Genomic DNA, 13,430 nt, shown 5'->3' on the forward strand with positions numbered 1-13,430 from the left:
TCCCTGTTCACTCCTTACTGACACTGTCCACTGTCCCCACAAAATCATTGTGAAAAAAATACAAAAATAAATTGTAAAAAATAATTAAATAATAATAAAAAAACATTTTGAAATCTACTCAATTGCTCTACTGACACCATCAACTGGCCACCCAAAAGCATTTTGAAAAAATTATAAAAATAATAAAACATTAAATTGTAAAAAAAATAATAATAAGAAGAAGAAGAAATAACTACTGACACCATCCACTGCCCCACTGACACCATCCTACACATACTACCCACCGCCATATACTCTGCACTCCTCTCCCTATACATACTACCCACTGTCACTGTACACTCCACGCTGTACATTCCCTATATAACATGACCACATTTTGCACTATGTAAGTCATCTCAGACACTATTTAACCACGCCCCTTTTAAGCCACACCCATTTAAAGTGCTATTTAAACCACATCCACTTTTCACCTCAGTGCACTTCACGCAACACATTTTATCTTTATCTCTGCCTAGGACCCACTTTTGATCTTGCACACGTGCACTAATTTCATGATACGCCCCTGAGACAAGCTGTGTGCTGAGCTCCCTCGCCTGTCACAATTATATCTCACATGTTGGTGAAAACTTCTCAGAAGTTAATCAAGTTGATAACAGAAGAAATTTACTCCACCTAGAGCTTTGGAGAGAGCCAAGTAAGCACTACAGATTTATGTGCTTTGTTCAGATTTTATGACTGAGGTTTTCAACCACTTTCAGCATGTTTTTGGGGGTGATTAGTTATCAATATGTGTATCAATATATTATAGGTTTATTCTCTTTTTACCTCTTTGTACAGTAAGCTGGAGATAACTGTTTGTCTCTCCAAAAGCTGCTAAATGTATCTTTTAGTCTTAATAGGCTAATTCTGCTTCTGTTTTTGGAAGCAGCGTTGTCTGCCACCATGCTAAAGAGCTTCACTCTTTGTTGTTTTGTCAGACCAGAGGGAAAAAAAAATTACAAATTTCCAAAGCTTTTTGGTTACAAGCTTTGTATGGAAATCCCTGTGGAAGTTTAAATAAATGGTGTGAATCCTTTTTATACATACTTCAGCATGGAAGTGTATTCTGTCAACGGAGTGCACTTTGTAATGGATTCTGACTTTCTGTTTACTACTATCACCAAAAGCAAATGAGATTCCAAAACAGGAGTAGAGGTGAATTTTTAGAATTGGGGACATGAATTCTGGTGATTCTGGTGGCTACCAAGGATTTCCCCTCACTTTCTGTGGTGGCTATGGAACAGAAATTAGGGGATATCGCTCCAGTCTGACATAGGTGACAAAAACAGATGGGTCATAATAACCTGCAGTTACTCAATCAAAAACAACATGAGAAATATATATTTTTTTACCTTAATATCTACCTTACATTACATTGCTAATTGCATATTGTATTGTTTGTAGTTTAAATTTTGAAATTTGCATTTAAAACTGTAATCTTGTAACTTTTGGAAATGCTAGTAAAAACCTGGCTGTGTCAGTAAGTTCTGGTTGTCATGTCAGTGAATTTCAATCTGGTAGATTGGCAACACTGAGTGACATTTGTTTTATATTTTTAGAATTTGTCTTCATGCCACCCAACATTTTATTCCATTTTAAATCCATTTAATAGAGAATCAGGAATCTTTGTTCTTTTTGGAGGACCCCTGCAGAAAGAGAAAGCAGACAGGGGGAGACAGAATTGCAGGCAAAACTAAAGGAACACTGTGATAGGTAGGAGGAGAAAAAGGAAAGAGTAGAGTTTTTTTAAGGTGAGAGGAGTGGAGTTTTTTGAGCAGGAACTGATGTTCAACAGTTTTAAAGGTAGCAGAGTCTAGTTGTACGAGTATGGAGTAGTGGCCATTGGTTTTAGTGGTTAGCACATTTTTAGTGAGTGTTTGTAGGGCAATGTCTGTGAAGTCCATGGCCACAAGTGTATAAAATCAAGCACCTAGGCATGCAGACTGCTCCTACAAACATTTGTGAAAGAATGGGTTGCTATCGTGAGCTACGTGAATTCAAGCATAGTACTGTGATAGGTTGCCACCTGTGCAATAAGTTCATCCGTGAAATTTCCTTGCTACTAAATATTCCAAGGTCAACTGTTAGTGGTGTTATAACAAAGTGGAAGCAACTGGGAACAACATCAACTCAGCCACGAAGAGGTAGGCCACGTAAAATGACAGAGTGGGGTCAGCGCAAGCTGAAACGCACAGTGCGCAGAAGTCGCCAACTGTTTGCAGAGTCAATACCTCTAAACTTCATGTGGCCTTCTAATTAGCACAACAACAGTGCGTAGAGAGCTTCATGGAATAGATTTCCATGGCTGAGCAGCTGCATCCAAGCCTTACATCACCAACTGCAATTCAAAGCATCGGATGCAGTGGTGCAAAGCACGCCACCACTGGACTCTTAAACAGTGGAGACGTGTTCTTTGGAGTGAGGAATCAATCCAATAGACGTGTCTGGGTTTGATGGTTGCCAGGAGAATGGTACTTGTCTGACTGCATTGTGCCAAGTGTAAAGTTTGGTGGAGGGAAGATTATGGTGTGCAGTTGTTTTTCAGGGGTTGGGCTTTGCCCCTTAGTTCCAGTCAAGGGAACTCTTAAGGCATCAGAATACCAATACATTTTGGACAATTTCATGCTCCCAACTTTTTGGGAAGAGTTTGGGGATGGCCCCTTCATGTTCCAACATGACTGCGCACCAGTGCACAAAGTAAGGTCCATAAGGACAAGGATGAGCAACTTTGGGGTGGAAGAAATTGACTGGCCTGCACCACAACCTGATAGAACACCTTTTGGATGAATTAGAGCGGAGACTGCGAGCAAGGCCTTCTCGTCCGACATCAATGCCTGACCTGACAAATGCGTTTTTGGAAGAATGGTCAAACATTCCTATAGACACACTCCTAAACCTTGTTGACAGCCTTCCCAGAAGAGTTGAAGCTATTATAGCTGCAAAGAGTGGGCAAACTCATTACTGAACCCTACAGACTAAGACTGGGATGCCATCAAAGTTTATGTGCATGTAAAGGCAGGCATCCCAATACTTTTGGCAATATAGTGTATATTGCAACTTACCAGTCATTAGATGTGGTGGTTGCATTGATTTTCTTTTTATAGGATTTTTTTCCCTCTGATTTTACCTGGTGATCAGGCTAGTAACACACCTCCTGTATTAGAGTGCCTCATACTGGATAAAGGAGCATAGGGGCACCTTTAGACAGTAGCATTGTTATTCCGGGGGAGAAGAGTGTTAGATGGACTAGCAAATTTAAATACACTAAAAATTTAAGCCAAACTCCAGCTAACACTTTATAAGTAGTTATAGCAAACAGTTTATCTTTTGGGATAAAGGTGTTACATAAATAAAAGCTGATCTTTGTAAGCACCCCTGTCAGTAGTAAATGGTTTGTCTCATCCCTGTAACTGATACATTTGCAAGAGTGATTTGTTTTTTTAAAAACAACAGACTTACCAGCCAGCTCACCAGAAAATAGAAGAAAGAAAGTCTAAAAAAAGAAAACTAATGCAGCCATCAGATATAACAATAAGTAAGCTGTAATATAATAAATGTTTGCTTTTGGGTTTAATACTGCTTTAAAGAAGAATTAAATATTAATTAGTAATAAATGTATTAGTTTTAAGGGGGAGGGGGTGGAATGTATATATGATTATTGGATTTGATTTATGAGGTCCAGGACGCAATTTAGAAAAGTTTTGTAAATTTGTTGAAAATTTAAAGGGCATGAAATTACAAAACATATGCAGAGCATTTCCTACTTTCAGATCATGTGGTGGTATATAATTTACAAATGGTTGCTGTTTGTGCAACAAACTATACATAGAGCCTATTTTCATAGCATCTTGCATGTGTTGCATTTATCTTTTCATTATTATTTGTTTTAAGGGAATTCCTGTGGAAATCCTCCAGCAATAATAAATGGAAAAGCTAAAGATAGTAGTAGAGAATACGGACATCGTGAACGTGCTACCTATGTATGTTCGACAGGGTACACGTTGTCTGGAACTGAACATGCATCATGCCAACTTGGAAAATGGACAGATGTCCCAAAGTGTATATGTAAGTAATACATATTCCTATTCTTGTAAAGACAAGAAAATATAGACATACTGTATATAACAAGCATTTTACATGAGATGAGCAAACTAATATCCCTACTGAAAATAAATCTGATCATTTTGCTTTAAGCAACTCTACCACAATTCAAACATTTCTCAAATTTGTGCTTTCATATGTTTCATATTAGGTTCCTACTCTCTTTTCACTTTCTGAGCTACATTTTAGTAAACAAATATTTTCTAGGACAAACCAAGGATGTAACATACCTATAATAAAGTGCAACCCATGCCCTGCAGACTGATGTTTCCCATAGAAATCCTCCATCACTGGGTGTGACGACCGCGGCGTCAGACCCCTGACCTTCTCGCCAAACTCGTGACCGAAGGACTAGCCAATCTAAAACCGCGATGTCACGTGTGTAACAATGCCACGCCTGGCTGCCTGCACACAGATTTTCCAGCAATGTGATACTGTGTGTATAAATTGCTTTGTCCCAAAATAAATTGATACAAATCTTCTGTGAAAAACAGAGGAGGGGCTAAATGCTAGTGCTGGCAGTGAACAAGGCCGATCCTGCTAACACTGCCTTTTTGAGGACACTATACTAAGGGGGCACTAGTATAGTTCTGTTTGTGATCCATATATTGGTAATTGGTGGTAATCAGCGACCTATAGTGTGAGTGCGATAGTGTGCAGGTAGTCTAACGCTAGCTGGCCCTGGCCGGGAGGGGCGCTAACTGACTCAGTCACTGTCTGACATCACTAGTGGCAGTAATACAGTGACCCGTGAAAAATGCTATATACTAGCACTGCATTAATGACACTGGCTGGGTGACAGGGTTGAACAAAGGGTTAATGAGGGTGATCAAAAGGTCAAATGTACTAATCTAATGTGTGTGTAAACTGTAGTTCTTTTATACACAATATTGTGTTCTCTCCTCTCTCCCTGGACCTCTGGTGGGGGGGGGGGGTGCATGCATGCAGACTCACATCTGTTAATAGAGCACAACATGAGGGTATGTTACTTTGGCCAGAGCTGCTGCTTGCCCATACATTGCAAAAAAAAAAACGAAAAAGAAAATGTTTTAAATATTTTTGCTAAATATTTTTTTTTTTACATTATGTTAATTTTTTTTTACAATTTTACCATAGTAACATTGCTCTACTCAGCGAGTGATCAAGAATTCTTTTTTTACTCTTAGATTGCTAGTACAATAAAGATCAATCAACCAGCAATGCTTTGAACGCTCATGAATGGGTTAAGTTAATGACAGTTCAGAATACTAGTGATCTGTGATTGGCTACAGCTAATCACATGATACAGGATGCTGTGATTGGCCCAGGTACCATGTGAGAGCTGGTTTTAATAAAGTGCATATATACAGATAAAATAGCCAATTAAAAACAAAGAAACCACTGTGTATTCACTTACATAAGGGGCCACCAGACACTCGGAATGGCGGCACAACCTCCAGCAATAACGCCTAACAACCTAATGCCATTTCATGCGACAGAGCGTCCTCAGGGGTTCAAAAACTATTTTCCTGTGGTCTAAAGGAAGTGTAATTACTAGAGATGAGCGAATCGAACTTGGCGAAGTGGAATTCGTTTCGAATATTAGGAAAATTTCGATTCATTAGGAATCCGAAAATTAGCAGACTTCGGATGCGCGAATCAAAATTTTTCCAAAAATGGCGGCGACATGTGCGGCGACGGAGCGGGGATCTCTGGGAAGGCGCGCAGACAAGGCGCGCTGACCCATTATGCATTCATTCATGACATGTGATCGCATTAGCCAATCAGCAGCCAGCCAGCCAGCACTGTGTAATGGTCGAGCTATAAATTGCGGCCATTTTAGAATTCTCCATTAGCCTCCAGTCATTCAAGAGAGGCAGACCTGTCTGTATTGAGGGAGAGAGTTAGGGCTACAGAATCATTACTTAGGGACACAGAACCGTTACTTAGGGACACAGAACCGTTACTTAGGGACACAGAACCGTTACTTAGGGACACAGAACCGTTACTTAGGGCCACAGAACCGTTACTTGGGGACACAGAACCGTTACTTAGGGACACAGAACCGTTACTTAGGGACACAGAACCGTTACTTAGGGACACAGAACCGTTATTTAGCGACACAGAACCGTTACTTAGGGACACAGAATTGTTACTCAGGGACAGACACAGAATTGTTACTCAGGGACAGACACAGAATTGTTACTGAGGGACAGACACAGAATTGTTACTGAGGGACAGACACAGAATTGTTACTGAGGGACACAGAATTGTTACTGAGGGACACAGAATTGTTACTCAGGGACAGACACAGAATTGTTACTCAGGGACAGACACAGAATTGTTACTCAGGGACAGACACAGAATTGTTACTGAGGGACACAGAATTGTTACTGAGGGACACAGAATTGTTACTGAGGGACACAGAATTGTTACTGAGGGACAGACACAGAATTGTTACTGAGGGACAGACACAGAATTGTTACTGAGGGACAGACACAGAATTGTTACTCAGGGACAGACACAGAATTGTTACTGAGGGACACAGAATTGTTACTGAGGGACACAGAATTGTTACTGAGGGACACAGAATTGTTACTGAGGGACAGACACAGAATTGTTACTGAGGGACAGACACAGAATTGTTACTGAGGGACAGACACAGAATTGTTACTGAGGGACAGACACAGAATTGTTACTCAGGGACAGACACAGAATTGTTACTCAGGGACACAGAATTGTTACTAAGGGACACAGAATTGTTACTCAGGGACAGACACAGAATTGTTACTCAGGGACAGACACAGAATTGTTACTCAGGGACAGACACAGAATTGTTACTCAGGGACAGACACAGAATTGTTACTCAGGGACACAGAATTGTTACTGAGGGACACAGAATTGTTACTGAGGGACAGAGAATTGTTACTGAGGGACACAGAATTGTTACTGAGGGACACAGAATTGTTACTGAGGGACAGACACAGAATTGTTACTCAGGGACAGACACAGAATTGTTACTCAGGGACAGACACAGAATTGTTACTCAGGGACAGACACAGAATTGTTACTCAGGGACAGACACAGAATTGTTACTCAGGGACAGACACAGAATTGTTACTCAGGGCCACAGAATTGTTACTGAGGGACACAGAATTGTTACTGAGGGACACAGAATTGTTACTCAGGGACAGACACAAAATTGTTACTCAGGGACAGACACAGAATTGTTACTCAGGGACAGACACAGAATTGTTACCCAGGGACAGACACAGAATTGTTACTCAGGGACAGACACAGAATTGTTACTCAGGGACAGACACAGAATTGTTACTGAGGGACACAGAATTGTTACTGAGGGACACAGAATTGTTACTGAGGGACACAGAATTGTTACTGAGGGACAGACACAGAATTGTTACTGAGGGACAGACACAGAATTGTTACTCAGGGACAGACACAGAATTGTTACTCAGGGACAGACACAGAATTGTTACTGAGGGACACAGAATTGTTACTGAGGGACACAGAATTGTTACCGAGGGACACAGAATTGTTACCGAGGGACACAGAATTGTTACTCAGGGACACAGAATTGTTACTGAGGGACACACACAGAATTGTTACTGAGGGACACAGAATTGTTACTGAGGGACAGACACAGAATTGTTACTGAGGGACACAGAATTGTTACTGAGGGACACAGAATTGTTACTGAGGGACACAGAATTGTTACTCAGGGACAGACACAGAATTGTTACTCAGGGACACAGAATCGTTTAATTAAAGAGTATGTCAGACAACACGCAGAGGAGTGGCAGAGGAGGCAATGTTTTAGGAGCGAGCAGACGTGGCAGTAGAGGAAGGGACACAGAATTGTTACTGAGGGACACAGAATTGTTACTGAGGGACACAGAATTGTTACTGAGGGACAGACACAGAATTGTTACTCAGGGACAGACACAGAATTGTTACTCAGGGCCACAGAATTGTTACTGAGGGACACAGAATTGTTACTGAGGGACACAGAATTGTTACTCAGGGACAGACACAAAATTGTTACTCAGGGACAGACACAGAATTGTTACTCAGGGACAGACACAGAATTGTTACTCAGGGACAGACACAGAATTGTTACTCAGGGACAGACACAGAATTGTTACTGAGGGACACAGAATTGTTACTGAGGGACACAGAATTGTTACTGAGGGACACAGAATTGTTACTGAGGGACACAGAATTGTTACTCAGGGACAGACACAGAATTGTTACTGAGGGACAGACACAGAATTGTTACTCAGGGACAGACACAGAATTGTTACTCAGGGACAGACACAGAATTGTTACTGAGGGACACAGAATTGTTACTGAGGGACACAGAATTGTTACCGAGGGACACAGAATTGTTACCGAGGGACACAGAATTGTTACTCAGGGACACAGAATTGTTACTGAGGGACACACACAGAATTGTTACTGAGGGACACAGAATTGTTACTGAGGGACAGACACAGAATTGTTACTGAGGGACACAGAATTGTTACTGAGGGACACAGAATTGTTACTGAGGGACACAGAATTGTTACTCAGGGACAGACACAGAATTGTTACTCAGGGACAGACACAGAATTGTTACTCAGGGACACAGAATCGTTTAATTAAAGAGTATGTCAGACAACACGCAGAGGAGTGGCAGAGGAGGCAATGTTTTAGGAGCGAGCAGACGTGGCAGCAGAGGAAGGGGTCGAGGCAGCACTAGTCGCAGCCAGAGGCCAGTGCTCCCGGTGTCATCCAGCGGTCGTGTCTCCACCGACAACCCTAGCGTCATCGATTGGTTGGCTCGGTCGTCTTCCTCTTCCCAGGTCACCTCTGACACCTACAGCCAATGGTCGGTGGGTACGTCAGACACAACCGTTAGTTGGCATGACCCGGGAGCAAGCCCACTGAAATCACGTGTCCTCTACCTGCCCCTGTCCTTTGGTGTTCCCTCACCAAGCGAAGTATCGCATGCTGTGGGCTCAGCCCCACTGTACAGTGAGGAAGAGCTAACAGAGGGCGGTCAGGAACAGGGGGAGACATCCGCCTCTTAAGCAGCCAGGCGAAGAAGTAGTGGCGAGGAGAGTGGCTCGGTAGCCGGTCTAGAGACAGGTCTGTCTCCTGACCCACACGCAGCCGAGGGGGCTAGTAGTGAAGCGGAGACCCTAATTGATGATGATGAGGCTGATCGCACTTGGCAGCCTCGTCGTCATCAGGCTATTGCTTCCGCATCATCAGGAGAAGAGGGTGCCAGCTTGGCAGCGAGCAAAACAGTCGGTGGGTTGCCCAGGAGGCAGCAGGGTCGCAGCAGTGTCAGTGGAGGCAAACGGCCACGGAGTAGAGCACCAGCTCCACTGCAGCCTACCACCACGGCCAGTAGTGGTGCCGGTGTTCACGGAGGAAGTAGCAGTCAGCCAGTGAGGAGTAGCGGGGGCAAAGTTTCCTACTCGGCGGTGCCAATTTTTCGTCAAGCCGCCCGAGGAAGTAAACGTAGCCGTATGTCGACTATGTGGCCAGAAAGTCAAGCGTGGCCAGGGGGCCCATGTTGGGACTACAGCGTTGCGTCAGCATATGCAGCATCGTCATTTGGTGGCCTAGGAAAACCGTGATAAAGATACGAGTGTCTCATGGGTCCCTGTACGGCCTCCCATTGCTGCTGTCTCCATCGCCACACTCTGCCATGTGCCACTTTCAGGTCTCCTCACACTGCTGGTGTGTTCCATTTTGTCATAGGGTGCTGGCAGATTACGGGCCTCCCATTGCTGCTGCCAGGCCCGTAATCTGCCATGGGCCCCAGTACCGCCTCCTCATGCTGCTGCCAGGTCCAGAGTCTCTCATGGGTCCCTGTACGGCCTCCCATTGCTGCTGTCTCCATCGCCACACTCTGCCATGTGCCACTTTCAGGTCTCCTCACACTGCTGGTGTGTTCCATTTTGTCATAGGGTGCTGGCAGATTACGGGCCTCCCATTGCTGCTGCCAGGCCCGTAATCTGCCATGGGCCCCTGTACCGCCTCCTCATGCTGCTGCCAGGTCCAGAGTCTCTCATGGGTCCCTGTACGGCCTCCCATTGCTGCTGTCTCCATCGCCACACTCTGCCATGTGCCACTTTCAGGTCTCCTCACACTGCTGGTGGGTTCCATTTTGTCATAGGGTGCTGGCAGATTACGGGCCTCCCATTGCTGCTGCCAGGCCCGTAATCTGCCATGGGCCCCTGTACCGCCTCCTCATGCTGCTGCCAGGCCCGTAATCGGTCATGGGTCCCTGTACGGCCTCCCATTGCTGCTGTCTCCATCGCCACACTCTGCCATGTGCCACTTTCAGGTCTCCTCACACTGCTGGTGGGTTCCATTTTGTCATAGGGTGCTGGCAGATTACGGGCCTCCCATTGCTGCTGCCAGGCCCGTAATCTGCCATGGGCCCCTGTACCGCCTCCTCATGCTGCTGCCAGGCCCGTAATCTGTCATGGGTCCCTGTACGGCCTCCCATTGCTGCTGTCTCCATCGCCACACTCTGCCATGTGCCACTTTCAGGTCTCCTCACACTGCTGGTGGGTTCCATTTTGTCATAGGGTGCTGGCAGATTACGGGCCTCCCATTGCTGCTGCCAGGCCCGTAATCTGCCATAGGCCCCAGTACCGCCTCCTCATGCTGCTGCCAGGTCCAGAGTGTCTCATGGGTCCCTGTACGGCCTCCCATTGCTGCTGTCTCCATCGCCACACTCTGCCATGTGCCACTTTCAGGTCTCCTCACACTGCTGGTGCTGTCCATTTTGTCATAGGGTGCTGGCAGATTACGGGCCTCCCATTGCTGCTGCCAGGCCCGTAATCTGCCATGGGCCCCCGTACCGCCTCCTCATGCTGCTGCCAGGTCCACAGTGTCTCATGGGTCCCTGTACGGCCTCCCATTGCTGCTGTCTCCATCGCCACACTCTGCCATTTGCCACTTTCAGGTCTCCTCACACTGCTGGTGTGTTCCATTTTTTCATAGGGTGCTGGCAGATTACGGGCCTCCCATTGCTGCTGCCAGGCCCGTAATCTGCCATGGGCCCCAGTACCGCCTCCTCATGCTGCTGCCAGGTCCAGAGTGTCTCATTGGTCCCTGTACGGCCTCCCATTGCTGCTGCCTCCATCGCCACACTCTGCCACGTGCCACTTTCAGGTCTCCTCACACTGCTGGTGGGTTCCATTTTGTCATAGGGTGCTGGCAGATTACGGGCCTCCCATTGCTGCTGCCAGGCCCGTAATCTGCCATGGGCCCCTTTACCGTCTCCTCATGCTGCTGCCAGGCCCGTAATCTGTCATGGGTCCCTGTACGGCCTCCCATTGCTGCTGTCTCCATCGCCACACTCTGCCATGTGCCACTTTCAGGTCTCCTCACACTGCTGGTGTGTTCCATTTTGTCATAGGGTGCTGGCAGATTACGGGCCTCCCATTGCTGCTCCCAGGCCCGTAATCTGCCATGGGCCCCTGTACCACCTCCTCATGCTGCTGCCAGGTCCAGAGTCTCTCATGGGTCCCTGTACGGCCTCCCATTGCTGCTGTCTCCATCGCCACACTCTGCCATGTGCCACTTTCAGGTCTCCTCACACTGCTGGTGTGTTCCATTTTGTCATAGGGTGCTGGCAGATTACGGGCCTCCCATTGCTGCTGCCAGGCCCGTAATCTGCCATGGGCCCCTGTACCGCCTCCTCATGCTGCTGCCAGGCCCGTAATCTGTCATGGGTCCCTGTACGGCCTCCCATTGCTGCTGTCTCCATCGCCACACTCTGCCATGTGCCACTTTCAGGTCTCCTCACACTGCTGGTGGGTTCCATTTTGTCATAGGGTGCTGGCAGATTACGGGCCTCCCATTGCTGCTGCCAGGCCCGTAATCTGCCATGGGCCCCTGTACCGCCTCCTCATGCTGCTGCCAGGCCCGTAATCTGTCATGGGTCCCTGTACGGCCTCCCATTGCTGCTGTCTCCATCTCCACACTCTGCCATGTGCCACTTTCAGGTCTCCTCACACTGCTGGTGTGTTCCATTTTGTCATAGGGTGCTGGCAGATTACGGGCCTCCCATTGCTGCTGCCAGGCCCGTAATCTGCCATAGGCCCCAGTACCGCCTCCTCATGCTGCTGCCAGGTCCAGAGTGTCTCATGGGTCCCTGTACGGCCTCCCATTGCTGCTGTCTCCATCGCCACACTCTGCCATGTGCCACTTTCAGGTCTCCTCACACTGCTGGTGCTGTCCATTTTGTCATAGGGTGCTGGCAGATTACGGGCCTCCCATTGCTGCTGCCAGGCCCGTAATCTGCCATGGGCCCCCGTACCGCCTCCTCATGCTGCTGCCAGGTCCACAGTGTCTCATGGGTCCCTGTACGGCCTCCCATTGCTGCTGTCTCCATCGCCACACTCTGCCATTTGCCACTTTCAGGTCTCCTCACACTGCTGGTGTGTTCCATTTTTTCATAGGGTGCTGGCAGATTACGGGCCTCCCATTGCTGCTGCCAGGCCCGTAATCTGCCATGGGCCCCAGTACCGCCTCCTCATGCTGCTGCCAGGTCCAGAGTGTCTCATGGGTCCCTGTACGGCCTCCCCTTGCTGCTGTCTCCATCGCCACACTCTGCCATGTGCCACTTTCAGGTCTCCTCACACTGCTGGTGCTGTCCATTTTGTCATAGGGTGCTGGCAGATTACGGGCCTCCCATTGCTGCTGCCAGGCCCGTAATCTGCCATGGGCCCCTGTACCGCCTCCTCATGCTGCTGCCAGGTCCAGAGTGTCTCATTGGTCCCTGTACGGCCTCCCATTGCTGCTGTCTCCATCGCCACACTCTGCCATGTGCCACTTTCAGGTCTCCTCACACTGCTGGTGGGTTCCATTTTGTCATAGGGTGCTGGCAGATTACGGGCCTCCCATTGCTGCTGCCAGGCCCGTAATCTGCCATGGGCCCCTTTACCGCCTCCTCATGCTGCTGCCAGGCCCGTAATCTGTCATGGGTCCCTGTACGGCCTCCCATTGCTGCTGTCTCCATCGCCACACTCTGCCATGTGCCACTTTCAGGTCTCCTCACACTGCTGGTGCTGTCCATTTTGTCATAGGGTGCTGGCAGATTACGGGCCTCCCATTGCTGCTGCCAGGCCCGTAATCTGCCATGGGCCCCCGTACCGCCTCCTCATGCTGCTGCCAGGTCCAGAGTGTCTCATGGGTCCCTGTACGGCCTCCCATTGCTGCTGTCTCCATCGCCACACTCTGCCATGTGCCACTTTCAGGTCTCCTCACACTGCTGGTGTATTCCA

At 47.2% G+C, this 13,430-nt stretch overlaps 1 protein-coding gene across 1 annotated transcript in view; it reads left to right on the forward strand.

Moving 5' to 3' along the window:
• The window catches only part of CFH (complement factor H), a 324,533-nt gene extending 320,406 nt beyond the window's left edge, over positions 1–4,127 (forward strand). The window contains exon 15 of the mRNA XM_089683641.1: positions 3,931–4,127. Coding sequence (XP_089539767.1) covers positions 3,931–4,112 — 182 coding nt within the window. The 3' untranslated portion in view covers positions 4,113–4,127. The remainder of the gene's footprint in view (positions 1–3,930) is intronic.
• The last annotated feature ends 9,303 nt before the right edge of the window (positions 4,128–13,430 follow it).

This window comes from Staurois parvus, unplaced genomic scaffold (assembly GCF_062004578.1).
Source record: "Staurois parvus isolate SC_StPar_1 unplaced genomic scaffold, SC_StPar_1.0 ptg000318l, whole genome shotgun sequence".
In the NCBI taxonomy this organism is placed as follows: domain Eukaryota; kingdom Metazoa; phylum Chordata; class Amphibia; order Anura; family Ranidae; genus Staurois; species Staurois parvus.